The 24,152-nt window shown below is 36.2% G+C and overlaps 4 protein-coding genes across 5 annotated transcripts; 3 read left to right on the forward strand and 1 right to left on the reverse strand.

The window, feature by feature from the left end:
- The first annotated feature begins 3,142 nt into the window (after positions 1 to 3,142).
- Positions 3,143 to 4,121, forward strand: LOC114718501 (transcription factor IBH1). 2 transcript variants are annotated; one of them, XM_028903836.1, is made up of 2 exons: positions 3,143 to 3,466; positions 3,523 to 4,121. In XM_028903836.1, exon 2 carries the CDS (start codon positions 3,528 to 3,530, stop codon positions 4,083 to 4,085), a length of 558 nt encoding a protein of 185 aa, XP_028759669.1. In that variant the 5' UTR covers positions 3,143 to 3,466; positions 3,523 to 3,527; the 3' UTR covers positions 4,086 to 4,121. The 2 variants fall into 2 exon arrangements, with proteins under 2 accessions (XP_028759669.1, XP_028759668.1); XM_028903835.1 differs by having other exon boundaries at positions 3,143 to 3,463; positions 3,520 to 4,121.
- A 1,509-nt stretch (positions 4,122 to 5,630) lies between these two features.
- On the forward strand, positions 5,631 to 7,904 carry LOC114718500 (crocetin glucosyltransferase 3-like). Its single transcript, XM_028903833.1, has one exon. It carries the CDS (start codon positions 6,307 to 6,309, stop codon positions 7,759 to 7,761), a length of 1,455 nt encoding a protein of 484 aa, XP_028759666.1. The 5' UTR covers positions 5,631 to 6,306; the 3' UTR covers positions 7,762 to 7,904.
- Positions 7,905 to 9,916: 2,012 nt separating this feature from the next.
- On the forward strand, positions 9,917 to 10,557 carry LOC114718445 (putative lipid-transfer protein DIR1). The gene has a single exon (XM_028903755.1). It carries the CDS (start codon positions 9,960 to 9,962, stop codon positions 10,269 to 10,271), a length of 312 nt encoding a protein of 103 aa, XP_028759588.1. The 5' UTR covers positions 9,917 to 9,959; the 3' UTR covers positions 10,272 to 10,557.
- A 1,544-nt stretch (positions 10,558 to 12,101) lies between these two features.
- LOC114718508 (signal peptide peptidase-like 3) lies at positions 12,102 to 22,414 on the reverse strand. Its single transcript, XM_028903845.1, has 14 exons — positions 21,982 to 22,414; positions 20,930 to 21,088; positions 20,530 to 20,641; positions 19,604 to 19,717; positions 18,086 to 18,231; positions 17,545 to 17,718; positions 16,697 to 16,731; positions 16,430 to 16,586; positions 14,865 to 14,918; positions 14,663 to 14,755; positions 14,256 to 14,398; positions 13,597 to 13,667; positions 12,781 to 12,864; positions 12,102 to 12,631 (listed from the first exon to the last, which is right to left on the reverse strand). Exons 1-14 carry the CDS (start codon positions 22,144 to 22,146, stop codon positions 12,540 to 12,542), a joined length of 1,599 nt encoding a protein of 532 aa, XP_028759678.1. The 5' UTR covers positions 22,147 to 22,414; the 3' UTR covers positions 12,102 to 12,539.
- Positions 22,415 to 24,152: the final 1,738 nt, after the last annotated feature.

Here is a 24,152-nt window from a genome sequence, read left to right on the forward strand (position 1 = left end):
TGAGACAAGTTATATTAAAGAAAAGCTTGATTCTAAATCGAATCAAAATTTATTATTGAGTGTTACCCTTCATGTCATATAACTGATAAGCTAATAAAAAAATTAATTAAATTGATAGTAATTATAAGGGAAATAAGAGCTTCTATTGGACCAAGATGAGTTAGCATGAAGCCATTTAAAACAAAGACGATGTCCAACTAAGATTTATTATATAGATAAAACTTAATCTAGTTGTTAATCGATCATTATCAGTGAAATTAAATGCGCATGTTAGGCTGTTGGCTATGTCCATATCCAAAAACCACAAGGGTGTAAACTTTTCACAGTATAATTGTACGTCCCAAAAACGGGACAGGTGAAGAAAACTGAAGCTTAATTTGCTTGACTGTTGCTTTCTTGGTCCCCATGAGGCTTATCTTTTGCATTTGTGGCATTAAATATACAGCTGCTAAGTGATGATAACAATTTAACAGATACATATATTTCCAACCAAAATTAGAGTCAACACAAGGCTTGACCTCCAACCATGCTTTTGGATTAGGTTAGTAGTTCCCTAAGAATTGGTTCATATTCCAATTCAAGAATTATTGCCAATCAATAACAACAATTATAGCTGTCACTCGACTCTAGAAGAAAGATATACTTGTCCATTCAATTCAGGCTTGTATCTATCTTTATTAACCATAACCTGATAACTAATTTTTGGTATTATTTATTTTTATGGCAGAACTAAGAGTATTTTCTGCTGACAATGGAGATTATAATATCCTTCGAGGTATAAGGGATTTTATGTGTAAGAGTTGGAAATTGAACTATTAACCACTTAATTTTTGATATTATTATTAATTACATAACTCAGAATTTTAAAATATCTTATAGTTTGAAATTTGAGGAACCAAAATCTATAGTTCAAAATTTGAGGAACCAAAACTAAAATGAGAGTAAACTTGGAGAATCAGAGATTATATTAACCAAAAAACAATAACCCATGTTATTGAAAGAGAGCATCAGAAACCCCTAATGAATGCACTGCCTATAATGCTTCAGGTATTGCTAATGAGACTGTACAGACCTGGTGGTCCTTTTGTGATTTGAAGGGGGGGAAAAAAGAAGAAGAAAGGAAGGGAGAGTTTTGTTGGTTCTTTACAAATGATTCTGATATATAAAATAACAGCTTGAGGTACTTACTAAAGTGAATAGAAAAGGTTAATTCCAGGTTTGAATTCTTTTATGGAGAAATAAATTATGTATAGTACATTATAATTTTTAAAGTCATCATAGCATATGATGATGAGTTTATTAAAAAAGAAAGAAAGAAAGAAAGAAAGTAGTGAGCAGGAAGAAATGAAGTCAGACGACAGATTGATTCTAAAGCTGGAGCAGGAGCCAACAAGCTCGGCCTTGTTTCCCAGAGAACAGTATCCCATCCCGTGAACTGCTCACTGGCAGAATTAACTTGATCGTCATGAATCTTAATTAAATTTCCATAGATACATGAGATCCAGGGAAGGATCTGTTTTTGGAGGAGGAGAATGAGGTCTTTTTAAGTTGTTCTTGGGAGAGGAACAGTTCCATCTAGACCCAAGTCTCTGTCAAGACCAGTTTTTAATGGTGTTCCACTGCCACGGCCATTCTGTGGTTTTTTTATGGATAAACCTAGGCTTCCTCTGCACCAACATTGATGCAAAACCAAAAACAAAAATATCACTATCTATAGTAACAGACTCAGAACTTCAATTTAGTTACCACTTGAATGCTGTAGTACTGGACCTTATGATCCTTTAGTAAAAGGAAGGCTAAAGGCTGAGTGCTTGTTATTAATATCTGTACAGTTCACAACGTGCCCATATTCTGTCTGCAAATATGATTAAGAAATGTTCACTTACGAGAAAGACATTTAAAAGACAGAGAGCTGGATACTCTTTGATGGGAGCCTTGTTGATGAGTTTTCCTATATATATATTTTAGGAAACTATTCAGCACACACGTATATAAACCCTTTTATACTTTGTTGAATGTTGAGACTTGAGAGTACATGCATATATAAAGCCTTATTAGGGAAGACGCAAGGGTGATGATGGAATTTAAAAGCTCCTTGTTCTTTTTTCGTATCACAAAATGTCGTTTTCTTTTTCTTTTTTCTGTAACTGAAGAAAATATTAATGAGGAAATATAGGTGGACACAGCCATGTGCCGACATGATGCTGCCTTTCACACAGAGTGTCAGTGACACTGTGGAGTCGGAGTCCCTTAGAGAAGGAAAGAATTTTCCTTTTCCTTTTCCTTTTTTATGCTATTGGATAAGAAGAATTTCCGATTAGATAGATGAATATGTAAATATAATTAAAAGAATGATCCCAAATCATTAATATACACACACATACAAATATAATAAAAGCAGATGATGATGATCCTACAAAATGGGGCGCGTAGGTGGTATTGTGATGGAGATTGTATGGCACACGATGTCCTATACTGAGTAGAATGTAATGTTTAATGAAGTATTTAAGTGGGTTTTTTTATTGCACTTAGCACCCATCAATTTGCATCAAAGTTACATTGTTTGATTATTCTAAGAGGGCTATCTATAAACAGTTCTGAGTGGCAAGAGGTCAAGTAAAGTGCTATAAAGTACAGTTGTTGAGATGTTAGCTTGCCATGAGACGCTCAATTGCTTAATTTTGTTGTCCCACCTTAACAACAAGCTTTGAAGATGGAGTTTCCTTTATTTATCATGTTATAAGAAAGAAAACGAAGATATACACGTGAAGGAACAAGGAAGGAAGGGAATGAAGATGGCTTAAGCATGACAATTCAGACATGATAAAGAAAAGATCTAAACCTAACCCCACAAGAAAGCAGACAGAGAAAAATATAATTAAGAAACTAAGCAAATATTAGAAGGGAGTGGGTGGGGGACTCAACCATGTGCGCTCTTGTGGTTGTGGGCCCCAAGACCCACTTCTCCAACCTTCTCTTCTTCCTTTCCCTACTTAAAAGCAACCTCCTCTCTCTCCTCTCTCCTTCGTCCTTTCAAACTAACTAATCTATACCGCTTTTTAATTATGTCATACATATGTGCATAAACATGTTCGTAGATATTTCAACTTCCCCTTTTCATGTTTTAACTATTCACTGGTTATCATTCTTTCCTCTCAAGTTTCCTCACATTCCTTTATTCTCTCCATTATTTCGATTCTTGTTCTTCAACCACCCCTTACCTCCCCTCCTCCCCGGCCCCGCCTCTATTTTCTTATATCACCACACCTTCCTCCCTCTCTCTCTCTCTCTCTCTCTGAGCTCATATATTGCGACTGGGGCTCTCAGTTTGTACTTTGAAATAAGAGAGGAGGACCCTTTTGTTTTGTGTCAGAAGCAAATCCCAACTTCCAATCCCCAAACTGAGAAAAAAAGTTATTTGTGTCAGAGTTTGTTGTACTAGGATCTCAATCCCCACCACGCATATAACCTCTCTTTCTCTTCCCTCTCTGGTTCTTTTTTCCCCCTCTCTTTACGATTTATGAGACATGACACCAAGCGACGGCACAATTATCACTGCCACTAATCCTCGTACTGAGATGAAATTTGCTCGTAGATTTCTGAGATCTCTGTCCAAGACGAGGAAGATCCGACCGCCGTCTTCCTCCTCCTCAATTTGCGTGAAAAAGCGAAGTGAGAGAATAAAGATGGCGGCTTATTGGTGTATGGCTCGTGCGGTTGGCTCAAGGAGGGCTTGGAGCCGAGCCATTCTGATGAAGCTGAGCCGAGGCAGACAACATCACCACCATTGTTTCTCCATGACGATGATGAAGACAAGGATGAGAAGAAAGAATAGATCAACGTGGCTAGGTAAGGTCAAGAAGAAGAAGAAGGAGGAGGAGGTCAGAACTCGTTCTCCTTCTCCTTATGATGAAGACGATGATGAAGAAGGGCTGATGAAAAGGCAAACACAGAAGCTGAGAGAAGTAGTGCCAGGAGGGAAGTCGATGGATATTTGCAGCCTGTTGGAGGAAACAGCTCACTTTGTGACCTGCCTTGCTGCCCAGGTTCACGTCATGCAAACCATAGCTCATCACTATTCCTAGTTAAAAAAAAAAAAAAATAGTGGTGATGATGATACACACACACAGATGGATCGAAGATGGAACATTTTGGAATTAATTGCCGATCCATGAGACGCTGATCAACAGATGCAGAAAGAAAGAGAGCAAGACCAATATATATATATATATATATATGTATGTATGTATGTATGTATGTATGTATATATTTGTATATTGGTTGCTTACATTATGATTTCAGCAGTAATATATGCCGTCCTCTTCATACACACGGGTAAATGAGACACACACACACACACACACACATATACATAGCTCTCTCATAAAGTAAATTATTAGAGTTTGGTGAGATCTGTTGAAGATACTGTGCGCTTGTGCAGAGATAATATGAGAGAGAGGTCCATGAACACAAATTTATATATTGGTCTGGTTCGTATCTATATGATATGCAGATCTTTTGTATTCTCTCTTTTAATTTGCAGATTTGTTGTTTAATAAGCTATAGTGATCCTTTGCTGTGCATGCCCCTCTTAAATCATTTGGCGCTGCTCTCTAAACATTTGTGTTGATTGTTCTGTATATACATATTAATATGGACAATATATATATAGCTGCTATTTATTTATACGCGCACATATATACATATATATATCTCCATTTTGTCTATTGAGAGAAGGCATGTTTTTAATTTGTTGCTAATTTTTATTGAGGACAAAATACATGTAATGGGTGATCGAGAATAATATGCAAGTGATGATGATGAAAATTGATTGATAATAAAGCATCATTCAGGTTAGGACGAAGTTTTCATGAACTTGTATGAATAAAAATTAGCTGCATTATATTGCTTACATGTGAGGCATGAAATAGGTTAATTATTTTGAATAGTGACTATATATAGATCATCTTTTTTGTCTCTGATAATATATCATACTCCTCCGGTCCTAATTATAAGATCCAATTGACTTATTTGAGGAGATTAAGCAAGTAAGTTAAGTTGGTTATTTATAATAAATAAGTGTTGTCATTCCTAAAATATCCTTGCTAATTAAGTATATTGGCTAAAACTATCATTATTAGAAGGATTATCTTGGAAAAAAATACATAAATATAAGAGACAAAATGGATTAGGGTCTTATAATTAGAACCAAATAAAAAGTCAAATGGGATCTTATAATAAGAACCGGAGGAGTATATCGTCTCATGGTTTGACAGAGTATATGTCTCTGGATAACTTAGCTGCGATTTTTATTCCTTCTGGTTTTTATGGCTTTTCAGCGTAGCTTTCCACATTGAGATGTTATATATTTTTTAATATCTTATGTAAAAATATTTTACATTTACATTATTTCTTAATAGCATTTTTTTTGGTATTCGTGCTGTCACTAAATTACGCAAAAATTATCCAACATTGAAAGTGTCTCTCACTTCATATATTGTTAATGTTTGAGCCGTCAAAAAAACTAAATTAAAAAAAAGTACGTAATTGGAAATGCAGATAAATATTTGCCTGACTTTTAAATTGATTATAGTGATCTTAATTGAAGATCTACATGTAGTCATATATATATATATATATATATATATATATGAGATAAGCAACGTGAAAAGCATAAGTTAATTTATGTCTAATTAGAATGTTTGACAGTCAGCAGTCATAAAATAGGTTAATGACTCAAAACAATATAGACATTAAACTAATTGTCAATTTCTGATTAAATTATTATCAAAACTACTAATAAAAAATTATATTAAAGCAATATTTGTTGTTCATCCAAAAAGTAAACACGAATAAATATGACTACATTTTCTCAGTTTCACCTGCATAGCAAACTAGTGTGATAATGATTTTATTTAATTTTCAATTTTTAATACATGTGGAAAAAAATTTACAAAATGGAGAAAAAAAAGATCAAAGTTACCCCATGCTGCCATGTGTCCTTTTTATATGATACTTTTAGCATTTTCATCTAAAGCAATAAAAGAATTGAAATCCATTAATCTAATTAAGTACTAACAATATTTTTTCCTAGCTGTTGTTCTTCAATTCCAAAAAAAAAAAAGGTGAGGGCCTGGTCATTTAAGCCCTGGGTCCAGTGATCCAGTCTAGTGATGGTCTACGTGCTTCCTCCCTGGTACCTGTCAGATTTCATTTATTCTTTCATTCACTACGTACAACCACCGCAAAGGCAAGTCCATTAAGAGAACAGACTGAAATGGTAACTTGAGCTCAAACAACGCTGCAATGGCGGAGGAGGAGAAGAAGAATGAAGGTCATATTGTGATGGTCCCTTTCATGGCTCACGGTCATCTCATACCATTTCTAGCTCTAGCTCGGCTGATCCACCAACAAACTTCCTTCGCGATCACCATAGCCAACACCCCTCTCAACATCCAGCACCTCCAATCCGCCATTTCCTCTTCTTCTTCTTCCTTCTCCAATCTTCACCTTGCTTCTTTACCCTTCGAACCCACCAGCCATGGCCTTCCACCCAACATTGAGAACGCGGAGAAAATCCCTCCTTCTCTATTTCCAAATCTGGGCCTTGCAGCTGTGAGCCTTCAACCCCATCTTCGGTCCTTAATCTCCAGAATCACTGAAGAAGAAGGTCGTCCGCCTCTCTGCGTCATCTCCGATGTCTTTTTGGGCTGGGTTTCCGACGTTGCCAAGAGTTTCGGTTCTAAGAGTATTACGTTCACCACCTGTGGTGCCTATGGAACCTTTGCTTACATGTCTATTTGGTTGAACCTCCCTCATCGAAAAACCGACTCCGACGAGTTTTATGTTCCGGGGTTCCCTGAAAACTACAGATTCCATCGCTCTCAGCTTCATCGGTTCTTGAGACAAGCCAATGGCACCGACAACTGGTCCCGATTCTTCCAAACCCAAATCGCTCTTTCTATGAAATCCGATGGGTGGATTTGCAATACCGTCGAAGAAATCGAGCCGTTAGGATTACAGGTTCTGAGAAAATTCATTGGATCCCCTGTCTGGACCATCGGCCCTCTTCTTCCTACAAATTCGGGCATGGATTCGAAGCATCGAGCAGGCAAGGAACCAGGAATTCCTCTTCAACAATGCATCGAATGGCTTAATCTGCAACCTGAGCGCTCTGTTCTTTACATTTCCTTCGGCTCTCAGAACTCGATCAGTGAAACCCAGATGATGTCGCTGGCTCTGGGATTAGAACAGAGCGGGAAAACGTTCATCTGGGTTATAAGACCACCTTTTGGGTTCGACATGAACAGAGACTTCGAAGCAGAGTGGTTACCAGAGGGATTCGAAAACCGAACGAAAGAAACCAAAAGGGGGTTACTGATTCGAAATTGGGCACCCCAGTTGGAGATTCTATCACACAAGTCAGTAGGCGCATTCCTGAGCCATTGTGGGTGGAATTCTGTGTTGGAAAGTCTGAGCCATGGAGTGCCCATAATAGGGTGGCCATTAGCAGCTGAGCAAGCTTACAATTCGAAGATGGTGGAGGAGGAGATGGGGGTGGGAGTGGAGCTGACGCGCACCGTAGAGAGCGTGATTTCTGGGGAGGAAGTGAAGAAGGTGATAGAGAGGGTGATGGAGAGAGGAGAGGGGATGAGGAAGAAGGCGAGTGAGATTGCAGAGCAGATCAGAAGAGCAGAGGAAGAAAACGAAGGATCTTCCGTAAGAGCAATGCATGATTTTGTGAGAAAAGTTGTATCCTAATTTGGCGGGTTAGTCGGTTAATTTTGAATTGCTTGGTCGGTTATGAATTATGATAATAAACTATTATGAATCGTTAAGTGGACTGATTAATTTATGATAAATGAAATAATTTATTTACAAACTATCAAGAAGGCTTGAATATTTTAATCCTTATCCATATATCAGCTTATCTTTGTCTCCCCTAAATTAGTCAAAGCATGACCATTGTTGACACTATTTACAAACTATACAAGTATTACTGAAAAATATAATTTTTTATGAATTTAAAATTTAAATGTCACTATTGAGGTGGGGGAAAAGCCAAAATGTGATTTCTTCTAAAAAAAAGTGTTTGGATAGAAATCAAATTATAGTTTTAAAAATATTTTTATAGGTTATGAAGTAAATATGTGGCGGAATTTGCTTTGTTTTACAAAAAAGTACTACCTCCGGTCGTAATTATAAAAGCCAGTTGACTAATTTGAAGAGATTAAGAAAAGAAGTTAAATTTTTTATTTGTAATAAATAGGTGTTGTCTTTCCTAAAATATCCTTACTAATCAAGTATGTTGGCTAAAACTATAATTATCAGAAGAACTATCTTGGAAAAAATTGAGTAAATATGAGAGATAAAATGAATTGGGGTCTTATATTTAGGACCAACATAAAAGTCAAACAGGATCTTATATTAAGGACCGGAGGTAGTACTTCTTAAAAGTATTTTTGAGGGTTGTCAAACACTCCTAAATTCCATATAAACAAGACTTTACGCTCTAAATTACAGGCCGATTCTCTTATTTGAGAATTCAGACGTTGATCTTCAAAATTGTGTGATCCTAAAAATTTGATTAACTTCCAATTTATCTCTCGAGCGTGTTGCTTTTTTTTTTACCAGCATCTCGAGCGTGTTGCTAGTCCTTGTATCATACTTTGGAAAAAAAAAAAAGTTCAAGAATAAAATTGGGCTTTAACATGGTTCCATAAAAAAATAGTTTTTAGACAAGATTATTTCAATTTACAATTATTTTTGAAAAGAAAGCATAATTCATTTTCAATTCTTTTAAATTAGTGAAACAATTATTTCAAGTACATTTGGAAAAGGGAAAAAGAAGACGATGTACCCAAGAAGTTAAATGCATCTTATATTGGAGCATATGCTCTATTCAAATACATCAGTATATAAAAAATTCAATTGAATCATAGTTTTATATTGTTTAAAAAGGTTAATTTCACTGTAGTGAAAAATATTACTTCTCCTGTTCTTAATATAAGACCTAATTGTTGAGTTGATTTTGATCCTAAATATAAGAGCCATTTCTCATATTTATCATTTTTTCTAAATTGTCCTTATAGAAACTCCTTCAACCATAATCAAGTAAAAGAAGAAGAGAAGATATTAAGGAAGATGATTGTAGTGTTTTAGGAAAAATATGTCATGTTTTTATAATTAACTAACTTATCTAACTTATTTAATCTAATCAAATTAGTTAAATAGATCTTATATTAAAGACCGGAGGAGTATATATGTATGTATATATATAAATCATTTGGTATTCTGGGGAACAATAACAAACTGTTAGATGATGTTTACTTAAAATCAAAGAATAGTATAATTTACTCTTATTATGAATTTGAGATAGCAATGATCTAAATATCCAGCGAATCCATGGTGGGTAGAAAACTCCAAAATGGCAACTTTCAATTAGAAGGCACAGAAATTCAAAGATCAAATTAGAAAGCATGTCGCAAGTGGATTATGTTAATTATAAAAGATAACAAAACAGGATCACATAAAATACTGTGACATGAGAGGAAAGGGGTTTATATGTGTATATATAAAATTAGAATGCATTGATGCGCAGCTGCCAGAGTATGATTTGATGAACACAAGGCGAAATGATTAAAGGCTCCACTTTTGCAAGGCAGAGGGCAGCCACATATCCCATACCCGTGATAGCGCAGTAGTTGCTCCTCCTTTCACTCACGGGCAAAGTGACCCTTTCTCTTTTTTTGCAATTCTAAATTCAAATTCATTGGACAACTTGAATTAGAGAAGAAAAAAAAATTACGTGAGAAATCAAACATAACATTCCAAAGCAATGTCCTTTTAGAAAATTGACATTGGCCTGTGATCATTTCATTCCTCCACCCACTATAAATCCATGAGACCCCCCTCCCCCCAAAATCCATAAACCAAAGGAGAAGAGAATAAGAGAAGAGATGGGGTTACAAGAGAAGAGAGTGAGAGCTTTGGCTCTAATTCTGGTTTTGGTCACAGTTGCAGCTTCAAGCATCAATGGCCAAACCATATGCAATGTCCCAATCAGTGGCCTAATGGCCTGCAAGCCATCAGTGACACTTCCAAACCCAACCACTCCATCTGGGGATTGTTGCTCTGCACTCTCTCACGCCAATCTGCGCTGCCTTTGCTCCTACAAGAACTCTAAGCTTTTGCCTTCTCTTGGCATTGATCCAAACCTCGCCATGCAGCTACCTGCTAAGTGCAACCTTCCTCACCCACCTCGCTGCTGAGTCTCTGTATTATCTCAGAGATTCTTAACTAGATAAATCAATCATCAACTCGCTAAGTTGACTTAATATCCAGAATATATTTTGTGATGTGAGTCTGTCTGAAGATTTTCCTGTAATATATGATGATATGTACTTGTTTAATGCTTGGTCGAAGTAATAAGTGATGGGATCTGAACGCTTCACTCGAGAGTTCAGAGCCATCCCTCAGTTTTATTCTGTCTGCATATATCTGATGTTGTTGCAATGTATGAATTAATAGCAAACTTGTTCCCAAGGCTTCCTTTTAGTTTTCTGATCATCTGAAAGTAATGATAAGGGGACAATCAGGTAGTTTTCTGCTCCTGTAGGTGAAAAAGAAAGCTGTGAGAAAAGGGCTTCTATGTCCTCGATGCCATCAGGTGTAAACTAATAGGAAAGCATCTCCACGTTAACAAAATATTGACTGCATTTTCTTATCAGGACAGAAGGAGGAATTGGTTTTAGTATATATAGCATCAGGGAGTGATGTGGAAAGAAAAAAAGTAAACTATGGCAGACTAAATTGAAAATGGGCACAACTTAAAGGAAGTAAATGATCAACTTTCTCATAGAATTATTTCCTTTTTTTGGGGGTGGGATGGGGGGTTTCATCATCTCTTCGCAGTGTTAGAAGGCCACACCTTTGGCAGCCTGGATTATTCGAGATGTTTCATTCAGCAATTCAAATGACTAGCAGCATCAATAGCTGACCAATCCAAGTGCGATTCTCATTCCCTAGTCTGAGCTAAAATTAACAAAAACCAGAATCTTCTGTGTCTTATAAAAGTGATGGGCATCGTAACTACAGCAGATACATGCATACATGCATATACTACCTCCGGTCTTTAATATAAGACATCGTTTCTCTTATATTTATCCATTTTTTTTCAAAATAGTCCTTCTAATAATAATAGTTCTAGCTAATAAACTTGATTAGTAAGGACATTTTAGAAAAAACATATTTATTGCAAATAACTAATTTAACTTATTTTTTTAATATACTCAAATTAGTCAACTAGCTCTTATATTTAGGACCGGAGGTATATATTTGGAAGAATTACAACAGAAAACCTGAAAACTCAGTTCTCTGTTACGCTAGTGTTCAGAGAAGTACATAACGAGCATGCAGAATGCCACCTTTCAGCCATAAAGCAAGAAGCCACCAAACCCGATATTTCATCAGAACCGGGGGGAAAAAACGACCTTCACTTTGTTTATCACCATTGTCACAGATGCAGATGAAGAATTGATCAGAGATGCTTCGTACATGTAAAAAATATTAAGTTTGAAAGATAATCTCGAATTCAAGCGTTATAATTTTGAGCCAATGGCCCCCTCCTCTCCTCTCGTTGGTCCATATTAATTGAACATATCCGAACTATCCTCATATTTTTGGGCCAATTGCTCCTTCCCCTCCTATAATTGGGCATTTTTCATTGAACCTATCTGAATTCTAACAAACACGCACCTCCTCGGGCACACGTAAATCAAGCAACGTCCATACGAATCAATTATTAATTTATTTTATATGATTATTATTTATATTAACTTCATGAGTCGATTTAATATTATAAAATTATGTATTTGCTATTTGAATCTAGTTGAAGATTTCTCTGTAATACGATAATTTCAGGTACAAGTTCATGCTCCGATATGCTTGTCCAATGCTAGGTCAAGGTAACAAGTGATAGTCTTCGAACGCTTCTCCTGAGAATTCTGAGTCATGCCTCCACTTACCGTTAATGTGCTAGCAATCTGAGATTCTATGTGATTGATGATGTAGAAAACAATGTAATGCGCATCGCAGACAAATGTGCAGTCATAAGTAATTATGTATATACACAGATACCAAAATGATACACAGCAAGGTCCCAAGCTCGCAGAAAGCGGAGCTCTTCTAAGCAAAGCCCAACCAACTTTAAATCTTTTGTTGGCCCGTACAGAAAACACTGAAACCGCGTATTAAAGGGGACATCATTGGAAGACGACCATAAAGAATGGAAAAACTACTACACATACACAATGCTAAGTTACAGAACATAAACTTACCCTCCTCTTCTTAGCTTTTATATTGACAAGGACTACAACTTAGCAGCAAGAACATTCGTGCACTCTCATTCATCATTATATTCAAAAAGGAATTGCCGATAAATGGGACATCTTCCCCCACTATTCATTTCAAATCCGCAAAATTGGTTTTCCAACTTGCAGAAGTCCAAATTCTTCATCAAGAGCCGGGAAAACTACGATTTAAACACCAGAAGGTTCTCTAGACGTGTCCGAACCATAATTCCAAAGGGTCTTCAGATCACCTCTTATACATGCCAACACAACTGTAGTGCCTGTTGATTTCATTGGAAAATTAACAAGTGTGCATGAGCCCAAATCCACATGACAGACAGACAAACAAACAGAAGAAACTCTTGCAGTCCCGCTAGCAAAATGAGGACCAGCTGAACATCCAACCTAAGCACAACACTAAATAAGTTACCTAATGTGCATGGAACGAGGTAGAGGAGGGCAGGTTGTCCGTGACCGCTCATCAAATAAAGCCCCAAGTATGTCAAACACAGGCCTGAAACAGAAAAGAACCCCTAAGCAACCAAAACCTAAATAGCATTAAATTTAACATGCAATAAGACAAATGTTAAATCAACATGGGGCATACGCAATGACAGAAACTGAAATCATCAGCAAAAGCCAATTGGGAAACACATATTTCTTTTTAAAAAAATTGACAGGCCAACTAGACAAATAGGTAAACATGCACGAGAAACGGAAACCAAAGACTTAGGCACTTTCTCCATAGGTGCCACCAAAAGGCTGCAAAGGAAATATGTCTTGATCAATGGATCCAAGAGGAAGAAGCTATTGATTTCCAAGAGAGCACTCAAGTAAACTAGAGGTCATTGGTGAATCTAATCATCCACACCCGGTTCAGCAACTCTGGGCCATATTAATCCTCAATCCTCCATTTCAAAAACTCAGGACAGATAAAACCAGAACGTTCTCCAAATCAACTTGTATCCACAATAAAAACCCCCCTCTACTGCCCCAGAAATCATCCAACTGAGCACCTTGACACCTAAAGAGACTTTTAACTCGTTTAAAATTTAGCATAGAACGATAGCCCATAGGGTGATTTTCGGCAACCTGGCATCAGTCAATGATTAAAGGATGTCCAGAAAATACTTAACATTATGCATATAAGGGGGAATGCACAACTCACTTTCAGCTAAAAACAGAACTTATCAAGGGGCAAAAAATGAGCAAGATTTCAACAGAAACATGTTGCAACAGAACTCACCAACTCCATAGCCAATCATCAGCCAAAGAAAATATCCTTTTGGTCCTCCCTTCTTTTGATCTTTGTCAAATCTGAGACACTCAAAATCCAGAATAAAAACAATGAAGAAAAAGCATCTTTGATAGGCAGATGAACCAAAACTGCCCCAAACATGAAAAAGATAACAATTATCTAAGAATAGCAAATTAAGATCATTAAGTTGTTTGGCTGAATATTTCAATCAAAGAGCAACACATTGAAACAGGATGTTTAATAGAAACCATTAGCACTATTAGGTAGTTTAGGTGATATAGGCAATATACTCTTAAAGGATGTTTGATAGAAATCATCAACATAGAATACTCTTCGCATGATGATGATGATGGGCTGGGCTAAACCCTTGTAATAACAAATGTACTCGATTGCTCTTCATGTACTACACTGCTCAGACCTCACAAAGCATGACACAGAACTGAAAGAGGCGTCAGTAGATCAAAAAGATTGTCACTCTCTCATTCCTCTTCCTTCAAACGTCAACAAATATCAGTGAGGTCCTTATTCTTCATTCATGATGTTTTGTTAAAGAACCTTCCAAAGAAAAAGCTGTGCGTGTATGTTCAATTTTATAAATCTCACATTTACGTCAATGGTTAAAAAGGAAGAGAGAAAGAAATTAGCACCTGTGAGTAAAAGAAACAAGCAAACCAGGGAAGAGAATATCTCCGAATCCAATCATGTCATAACCATTCCAAGGGTCATTAATACGAGGAACTCTCAAAAGCATAGGAATCGCCTCCCCACCAGCTTTATCACCTCGAGCAACCTGGCAAGGAAAACTTATCAACATGTATCGAAGACATCTTTATGCAGATGTGCTTAAGTTTTTCTAAATCAATCTGTCCAACACCTCGTGCTTTATACAGTCCAGTTTGTCACGCACCAAAGCATACAAGGAGGTAACTACTTCAGACTTGGATGTCCTGAATTTTACTTCATATTATAAACTATGTTCTCAATTTTTAAGATGCAAACTTCAACTAGACAAACCAGGAAAAAGAAACCTGACGAAGTAAAAGTACAACTTTACCGTGATCATGACACTCTGATGGAAGAATACCGGAGATATGAACACCCAAAAGATGTCATAGAAGAATCCACAACAGAGGAGGACGGTAGCAACCTATGGCATCAAATGCAAAAACTGAATTTGGAGAATATCTATAACATATAAACAACTAACTATGGAGAAATCATAATCAATAAAAACAAGAAGGAAACCATTGAGCGACCTTGATATTAGGTAATTGTGCCAACTGCAAGACAGTTATCATCAAGCATATGCCCTGTCAAGATTAAAAGCATATTTCACGAACTGAACATCACAAAATAAAAAGTCAACTATAGATTCTCATCAGTAAATAGTAACCACAAACATCAAGATGATAAGCCAGTTTCTGCCACAATGCTGTAGAAAGCTCACAGAAGGAAACCAATGGACATCCTTGGCAATACTATAATTGACCTTGTGGAAGTCTTGACATTTAAAAAACACAATATTTAACAAGATCATCTACCCATCCTAGAAGCAGATCAGATCACAATTTCACATTAAAGAAAATGAGAAGTAGAAATAAATATACACATTCGTTAAATGTGAGTATCTGTGTTTCCGTGTATATAATTTGATTAACTAATCTATCTGCATGCAAAATTTTAATTAGAAATATGCTAATATTGGCAATAGGCAGGCCTAGAAGGCTAGAAACAACTGCAAATTACACCTTTATTACTAGCCAGAATGTCCGCCCACCTCCCCATTCCTATCAGTCAGGGTCAGTATTCTTAGTGAGATTAAAGAACCGAGAATGATTTCCATATGGAGAGCGAGAAAATCCCTCTTATTGATTATGTAATCCTCATTATAAGGGAGTGACTGATGCATAGTTATTGTAATTACTGATTTTTTTCAGGGTTACCTCTAATTCGTCCCAAGTACAGCTTTTCCTATTATGTGCGTACACAAACTGCAGACATGTGTACACACACACATGGAAAATCAAGGGTTTAACAAAAAGCAACAAACCTTGGCACTCAAATTCAAATAATCATCACTGAAAAGGTTTAAATTAAAGCTAACGATAAAATATTTGAGGCCTCCACTATCTAGGACTCCTGTTATCTAAAGTCAGCCAATAAAGCCAACACAATCAAGTCTAATAAAGCATTATAAAACCATCTAATAGGGATCAAAAAAGAAAGCAACACGTTGAAATTCTGCTCCATTAACCCATCTGATTTGGAATGGATTGAGAAATAACAGGTAGCAAAGCACCCGACTCCAACACTCTCCCTCATGCTCAGGTTGTATATGTTGAACATACCTACCTAGGAAGTCAATTCTTCAAATTTGACGCTGACATAGCTATAGTTAAGATGTCAGCCGCTTGGGGCTAAGTGAAAACAGGTAAGCTCAATGACACGTGATTCAGTTTCTCTTTAAATAAGTGGGGATCAATTTTTCAAGTGTTTTATTCTCTGCTGACACACAGGAACTTTTCTGCAATTCAACCTTCAGAGATTAACCATCAAGTTTGGAATGAATGCTATCATTCTCCAGATTAAGGGGGATATCATTAATAGTGTAGTTATCATAATTACTATGGGATTAGCATTTGATTATTCCTTTTGTGCGTGGGCGCATGTGTAGTATGTGTCATTAAGTCTCAATAGAGATCGACCTTTTGTCAGTAAGTACCACATAAAACCCTGCTTCAGATATAAAAGCTGCAATAATAACATCTTAAAAAAACACAATACTAAAACATATTTCCTAGCTACTGAGGGTGAAACTTACAAGAATATCTTGCCCAACCCATGAATACGATTCCCGCCGAGTAGCAGCCCAGGAAATTGCAAAAGCCAAACAGAATAACGTCACTCCAAGTGAGAAAACAGAAACCTCCCCAACCTTAGGAATATTCACAGTCTTCCTCGCACATTTTGGACATATTCTGCCCATATATTTGAAAATAAGAGACTATCAGCAAATAAAACAAGCAGAGAGAGAAGATAGTATGTTTTTCACAAGAAGACAAAAACAAAACATAAGCACTGATCGTACCTACAAGCCACACTCACAATACAGTGGTGCATTCCCTGATATCAAAAGCGTTGTTCAATTGGCAAAATGGAAGCAGCAAACGTTAACTACATTTTGGTATAAAATCAATATGCTAGAGAAATCAGAACAGAATACTTTATCAGCATTTAGGGACATTATGATTTTGTGCAGACCAATGTATCAGGTAAGAAGTCCTCCTACTCTGACCATATGACAGTAGTTTTTCCTTTGATATAATGAGACGATTGAGGATTAAATTATCAAAATTGCCTCTCAAAGTTGTTTACCAAGAGGGAGATAATTCTAAATGAAGCATATACACAAAAGTAAAGTTCAAGAACATGAATCCTAAATAACTAAAATCCCTTGTTTGATTTTTCTTCATAATTCAAAAGAAACCAGCGCATTTGGAAGAGATAAAAAGAAAGAAAACAATGCTATATGAGCAAATACCAAAAACAAATTCCAAGTATTAAAGCTCTCTCTTATCATTGTCTATGGGAGTTTGTCTTGTAACTGATCTCAGAATTGAAGGCGTTACAAATAAAGGAAGGGAAGGGCTGCCACAATGCATCTGCACGTGAGCACCCAACAACAGTGCAAGCCTTCCCATCCACCGAGTCCTAATTATATTTCACCTCTTTAATTTGGATATCTGCTGTAGACAGACTGATGGGTTTGGACCTTGGGAATTCATTGTCTAAGAACATATCTCTAGCAAGAAAATGGCTATGGCATTTTCCTTTTTGAAAGAAATAACAAATTATTAACGGTCTCTTAATGCCCATCATGAAAAGTCATATTTACTTAACGAGTAAGAGTTCAGACAAAGGAATGACCAACATTACCTGCATGCCACCAATGCAGAAAAGTAATATCAACACCCAGACAAACCAAGATGACATGAAGAAGAACATTAGCACGAGAAAAGTAGATGCTGTTATGACAAATATGATAGCGCCCTTCACATCTAAACTAACAACTTCATCCTCATCTTTGGCTGCTGCGGCATTTGAAGATTCCTAGAAAAAATGAGGCCATATAACATTCAAAATAATAATTTTTAAGATGAGTTAAAAATGAGAAATAAATCCGTGACAAGGGGCCAAAAAACAAAGGAAACAAGCTCCTAGCTCCTTTTTGAGAGTAACTAATTATATGAACAATTAGTTGCAAAGAAGGCAGGCAAAAGTAAGAGGAACCATAGACAGTCGGCAAATATAAAATCATCATGCAAAATAAGATTGAGAATTATACTCAAATCACTTATTAATTGTTCCATACAATAAAGAAGACAGCTAACAACCTGAGGCATCCCCCCCCCCAAAAAAAAAAAAAAACTTCGACACACCATGAACTTTGAGACAGATATAGGATGTAACAAAAAACCTCATTATAGCAATCATCAGTCTGCTCAGGGGTAGTCAAATCTGACCATAGTGAAGCACATGCAACTGTCCCAACGGCCATCAACCACAAAAATGCCACGGAGTAGTCTACAAGTGGGCGAACTGGGGCATATAACAAAATTTCCACTGCAATGGATGACACAGAATTAACCGTCTGTAAATAATCTACTGGAAATCAACAAGCACGTTTCTCTTTTATCTTGTTTATCCAAGATACGCATCAGTATGCAGACTAGCAAGCATGTGTTGATTTGTGCGACAATTAAAATGGTAATTCCAATACTCAACAACCTAGCAATGTCAATAATTCTGCTAGTTAACAAATTGAGGCAACATAAGAAAATTCAGGATTTTGCATGAATATATAGCCCAATAGATTGTATTACATGGCGACAGTACATATTTTAATTAATCAATAGACTTTACAGATATTTTGTGAATGAAGAACAAGCTACTTCTAGAGCCTCCAACTAAGAACTCTTTATATCCATTACTTTTACCTCCCCTGTTGAACATCATTATTATTTTCTAATTAATTGTATTTACTTATTTCTATTTAGTCAACTCTATCTCTTAATATTTGTCTCCTTAATTTTTATCTTAAGATTGGATTGGCGCAGATTTAGTTTAGTTGCCAGATTTTGAGGGACTGGATGGATTGCTCTTTTGTAACCATCATCCCAACATGAATTATTTTATTTCTTTGAATAGTAAGCAGAAGAAGGAGAGCACGTCAATCTCTGCAAAACCTTAAAAAGCTGACCCTTCATTTGAGTTCTTCCCTCCGGCACCACTTTAATTAGTTGAAAATTTTGTCAGTGGCTAATTATCAAACTTAACCCTCAGTTCAATCTACAGTATCTGTACAATGATAAAGAGCTTTGGTCTTTCATTTTATTTTCCATTTCAAAACTTAACAAAATTCAATGAAACTCAAGGATAAGAAAACAATGAAAACCACGTAGCATAGCCAGACATCATAGAGCCACAAAGCTTGACAATGCCATGAAGCTCTAGAAAAAAAATCCACCAATCTGTTCTCTTCTCTCCAGCAACTCCGATAAAATATAGAGAAGCAATGCGAAGATTAGCAAAACAAGCATTGCAATGTCAACTTCTAGCATAATCACAAGACTTTACTGGCTCTTTCACAAATAAAAAGGGAAGCCAGAAAATGTTAGTCCCCATTTCAACAATCAACATCAACTACCAACCGACCAGCTCGTTGTCTCAGTGTAACCTAGCCTACAAGGTCTAATGCTAACTTGAATGATAACACATTTTAACTCTCAGCAACAACACAATGATGACTCACTTCCTAGCTGAATTCAAGAACTTCCACCTCACCCTTAACCTTTTCCATTGGCCAATGGCTTCATTCAACATTTCTTATTTGCACCTTAAATACATTTAACATATTCTAACAAATAAACTTAAATACCTCCCTCAAAAGCAAAAGAAAATTACAAGTAGAAGTTATAATGACTGAAGAGCCAACCTCTCTTTGAAGACATCATTTTCTTCAAATTTTCTCCTGCGGATTTTGCTACCATCACAACCGGAATTGAAATGTTTGATGTGGTGCCATTGGAGCAAGTCATCTCAATAATTTCTGAGAAAATTAAATCAATAGTTCTCAGATAACAATCGATCATAAGTAATATTGCAGATAATAATTATGCATTTACAAGCACAAACAATAATCAGATAATTGCAATAAAAACAAAGTTTCAACTAGTCAATTATCATGCTGAAAATTTTAGTGGAAACTAGATTTAACAGTTTTAATTTAAAAAATATTTAAGGAAAAAAATAGCAGAAGAAGAAGAAGAAAGGCACCTATTTCAAGAACCAATTATGTTAATAGTATTGAAATATTTCACATTTATAATATATAATGACTGTTTCAAGTATATAATGTCCAAATCAAACTTCACTAAAAAGAAAATGTCCGAATCAAACAAGATGAGGGCAAAAGAAATGAAATCACAGTGTCTCCTAGTATGCGTCCCTCGCTTAGTTCTCCAATTCAGTATTTTCAGTCTTTTCAGGGAAATAAATTTTCTTGGAATCCTCATTTTGCTAGAAACCCCTCTAATATGTAAGTTCATGAATTTGTAGAAATCTTTTACTGAATCCAGCGCTTATTTGTCTTTCTTCTTCTCTAGATGATATAGTTTAACTCTAAATTCATCAAGGTGTTTTGCCAAACCAAAACTCCTTCAAAAGTGAAATCTTGTGTGCATGGACAGCAATCTAAATACATAACCTGCTGTAAATGAAAGGGAAATCACAATTTACAAGCCTAACAAGCGAAACTTTAGCTGAACAATGTTATATTATACATTCTGTCAATAAGGCAAAAGAGGTCACTATAAAATAAAACCAAAGAAGCAATGCCATGTGTCAAACAATAAAATGAACCTTCATCACTGTTTATCATCACCACTCCAGTAGCACCTCCCGACTGAGCAAATGCTGCTTTAGTTGCAAAGTCACAATTACCTCGTTCACATAGAACAACTGACCCGGATATCTGCAAATGGCAATTCATTAGCACGCTAAGCATGCCACCTGAACAGATATTCCCTATCCTATAATGATCATTATCCTAAGTTGGAAAATTTGGAGGTTCTCAAAAGTTTAGGTATACTGTGATAGGATAAATCATAAATTTCCAGAGTGACATTTCAACAGAAACATTCACATCACTGGGGAAGTCTTCTGCATACATGTAATTCTGCAAATAGTCTACAGCCATAAAAGCATCAATCAGGGAAAGCAGTGTAAAGGATAAAATTTTAGAAATAAAAAACAGCCGAACCATGGAAGATGAATTGGAGCAGCAGTCCTCAGGATTTGCAACAGCAGCAGGTGATCTAACACTTTCTTTAGCCTGCTCCGGTAATATAGACCCAAATCTTGCACTCATCCCATTATACATATCCCCTTCTTTGCCATCAATCCAGTTCTTCACCTTAACCTGCAAGATTCCACCGTTGAAGACAAAAAAATTCAACATTGATATAGAAAGGTGAAGCTAAATAGCAGATGACAACAGTAATGGAAAATAATTCTGAAGCAGCATATTCAAAGGCCCTTATCTCAACCTGCTGGTTGAGATGAGAGTGCTCCATTCAAGCACCTGACCAGCAATGCCTTGGATGCGTACCATGGCCAGTACGGTTGTGGTTTTGGAAAGGGCGAAAAAAATCATGCAATGCAACTTTAAAGTGTCATGTAACTGTCACACACCAGTACCTTTTAATTTGTGTTTGTGTTTTTATTTGATCATATGATTCATTTAATTAAGGTTAAAATTATACCATCAGACATTAAATTTTACTAATTAATCCATTATCATTTGATTTAGTCATAAAATATTTATTTATAACAAATAGTTAGCTATCATCTAACATTACACGTATCTAAAATCATTAGCTAAACTATAAACTTAGTAATTAGTTAAATTAAACTTTGTAATTGGATCAGCGAGGAACATCTACCACATTCATGAACAACATCCAAAATGGTGAGGGAAAACTCAAATAAGAGTGAAAAGATTTAGTGACATAAATTGCAGCATCACAACTTCTATAACAATGGACTTTGAAAGAAATCGATAAGCACTTCCGTATCAATTTTTCAGAGGACTTCTTGCATCGATTTAGCATTGTCCCCTCTTTTCTTCAATAGATTTTAATTTTTATATAAGCAAAAAAAAAAATGAAACTACAAAAGTTCCCCATTGCAATCTTAATTCCATTTCCAATTTCCTTCCTGGAAATTTCACTACATCCGAACCAAACGTAACAATTACAATCAGCAACAAAAGGTTCGCTGATTAATAGAATAGAGGGATATGATGTAAATTACCAATTGGAAGTCATTATTGCATGAGTCCGACTTGGGAGCCCTCTCGTCATCGTGCTTGACATCGTCGGCCGCTGCGGAGGGGACACCGGCAATGACGAAGAAGAGAAGGAGGAGAGCCGCCGCGAAGGGGAGAAGAAGGGAGCGGGGAGGAGATGAGGAAGGCATGGTTGCCACCTGATGAAGGTATCAAAATTCAGGTGGAAAGAAATAGAGAGAGATGAGAGAAATAACGTTTGGTTGAATCTCTTCTCTCTCTAGAGATCGGAATGCGTTGTGTGACCCCAGGAGGCAGAGCTCGCTCTTATCCGGTGGCTCCTACATTAACGGGAAATTCGTGCAGCGACGAAGCCAGTAGATTGACGGATCGGATAATTTCATCGGACAGATCTTCTCTTCGCAATTACTTGTAGCTGACCCGATCCACCGACCCTCTTTCTTCTTCGCCCTTTTTTTTTAGTTAAGTTTTAGGTCAAGCTGATTTAATATCAGCATTTACGAGAGGATATGGATTCATATGAACAAACCAAACAGACTTTGAGGAGGGAAGTGGAATCCCGACCCAAGAAATTGGGTTTGAAGGATTTGAGTGAAATGGGCCCAAAGCCCAAAACAATGAACAGTGACCCTTTCTTATTCCAATTCTGTGTCTGGTCTCTTTTGTTTTTTTAATAAAAAAATAAATCACCTTGTCCGCGCGACGATGCTTTAGAGTTCAAACCAAGGAGAAGTAAACTTGAATTCACAACTCACGATTTGTTTGGTCTGCAATTTTCATGAAAGCCCCTGCGAAGTTCAAATTTATCTTGAATTATTGACTCAGATTATAAAAATAAACAGAAAGATAACATCTAAGAGGGAAGGACAAAACACAATAGATAAGAGAGTAGATAATTGCAATAAAAGATATAATCAAGGCATTCACAAAAATAAATAAAATAAAACCAAATAAGAATTGACATATGCATGTTACCTACCGTTGCCACTCTATCTTGTCTTATAAAAAATTTGAGAAATAAATAACATTAATGACTTGTTTCTATGATAAACAAGTTTAAAAAAAGAAAAGTCAGACTAGAAATAGCTGACAGCTATCAGAAGAATAAATTTAATTATGGTATATGTATGTGTGCGTTGCAATGCACCTTTCCACACAACCCTAACATGCTTAAACATTATGATTTATAAAACATGGTGAAAAGCAATTGTTAGCTAGGATGTCAAAAACCATCAAACCCTAATGTTCAAACCCCAAAACCAGCATCAAAACACAATCCAATGCCAGGCACTCAGACTGTTGTCAATATCCAGCTTTCTAGGTCTTGAAAAAATAGGATGTTAATTAATGTATCCCCTACGTGTTAATTTAACATTGACCAGTGAATAAGTTTAAAAGCAGAAGAGTCAAGTTAATTAGAAAATATCAAACAAATATGATAAACATAAATTTAATTACGATGCATGTATGCGAGCATATATCCTGCTGACTCCTTCAAATTGTATATTTAAAAGGAGCAGACAAGTTGATAGGCTGCAGTTGGCAATATTTACAGCAAAAAAGATGAGCAAGTTGGCAAATTGACAATATTTAATGAAAATAGTCATCCAAGTAACACATTCACAGGACACACAATGATGCTCCACTTGCCCCGCCCACGAAACCGGAGACGCTTTCTATTTTAGTGCTGTACTGCAAACAAGAGCCCTTAAAAAGTCAAATTTTCAAGGCAAACGAATAATTTGGCCAAAAGAGGCAATCAAATTCATTCACAGTATTCAACTCATATGATGTTTTTTTATCTGAAAAAAATTAAAATTATGGTTTAAGATGTAGTGCGATGAAGAAGCAGTGAAGCAGGAGTACAACAATCTCCTGTGTTGATTAGAGAGCTAAAGAGAAGCAGTACAGCTTCAAACCTGGTAACTAAACATGAGACTTGGAATGTGAAATGGCGAATGCCTCCTCGTGTTTAATTTTGAATGCTACTCCCTCCGTTCTTTATTATAAGAGACATTTGATGCTTATGGTATGTTTCCATATATAAGATACACTTAAAAGTTGTCTCTATTTTTTTTATTGATTTCATATTTTAACCCTATTTATTTTGTCTCCAGCTCATACTCTCTCTCCCTCCCACTTCTTTTCTTTTAATAATTTAATTGTTCTCTCTCAT

The sequence above is a fragment of the Neltuma alba genome, unplaced genomic scaffold, assembly GCF_004799145.2.
Source record: "Neltuma alba isolate B1F8T4 unplaced genomic scaffold, ASM479914v2 tig00011850_pilon, whole genome shotgun sequence".
Taxonomy (NCBI): Eukaryota; Viridiplantae; Streptophyta; class Magnoliopsida; order Fabales; family Fabaceae; genus Neltuma; species Neltuma alba.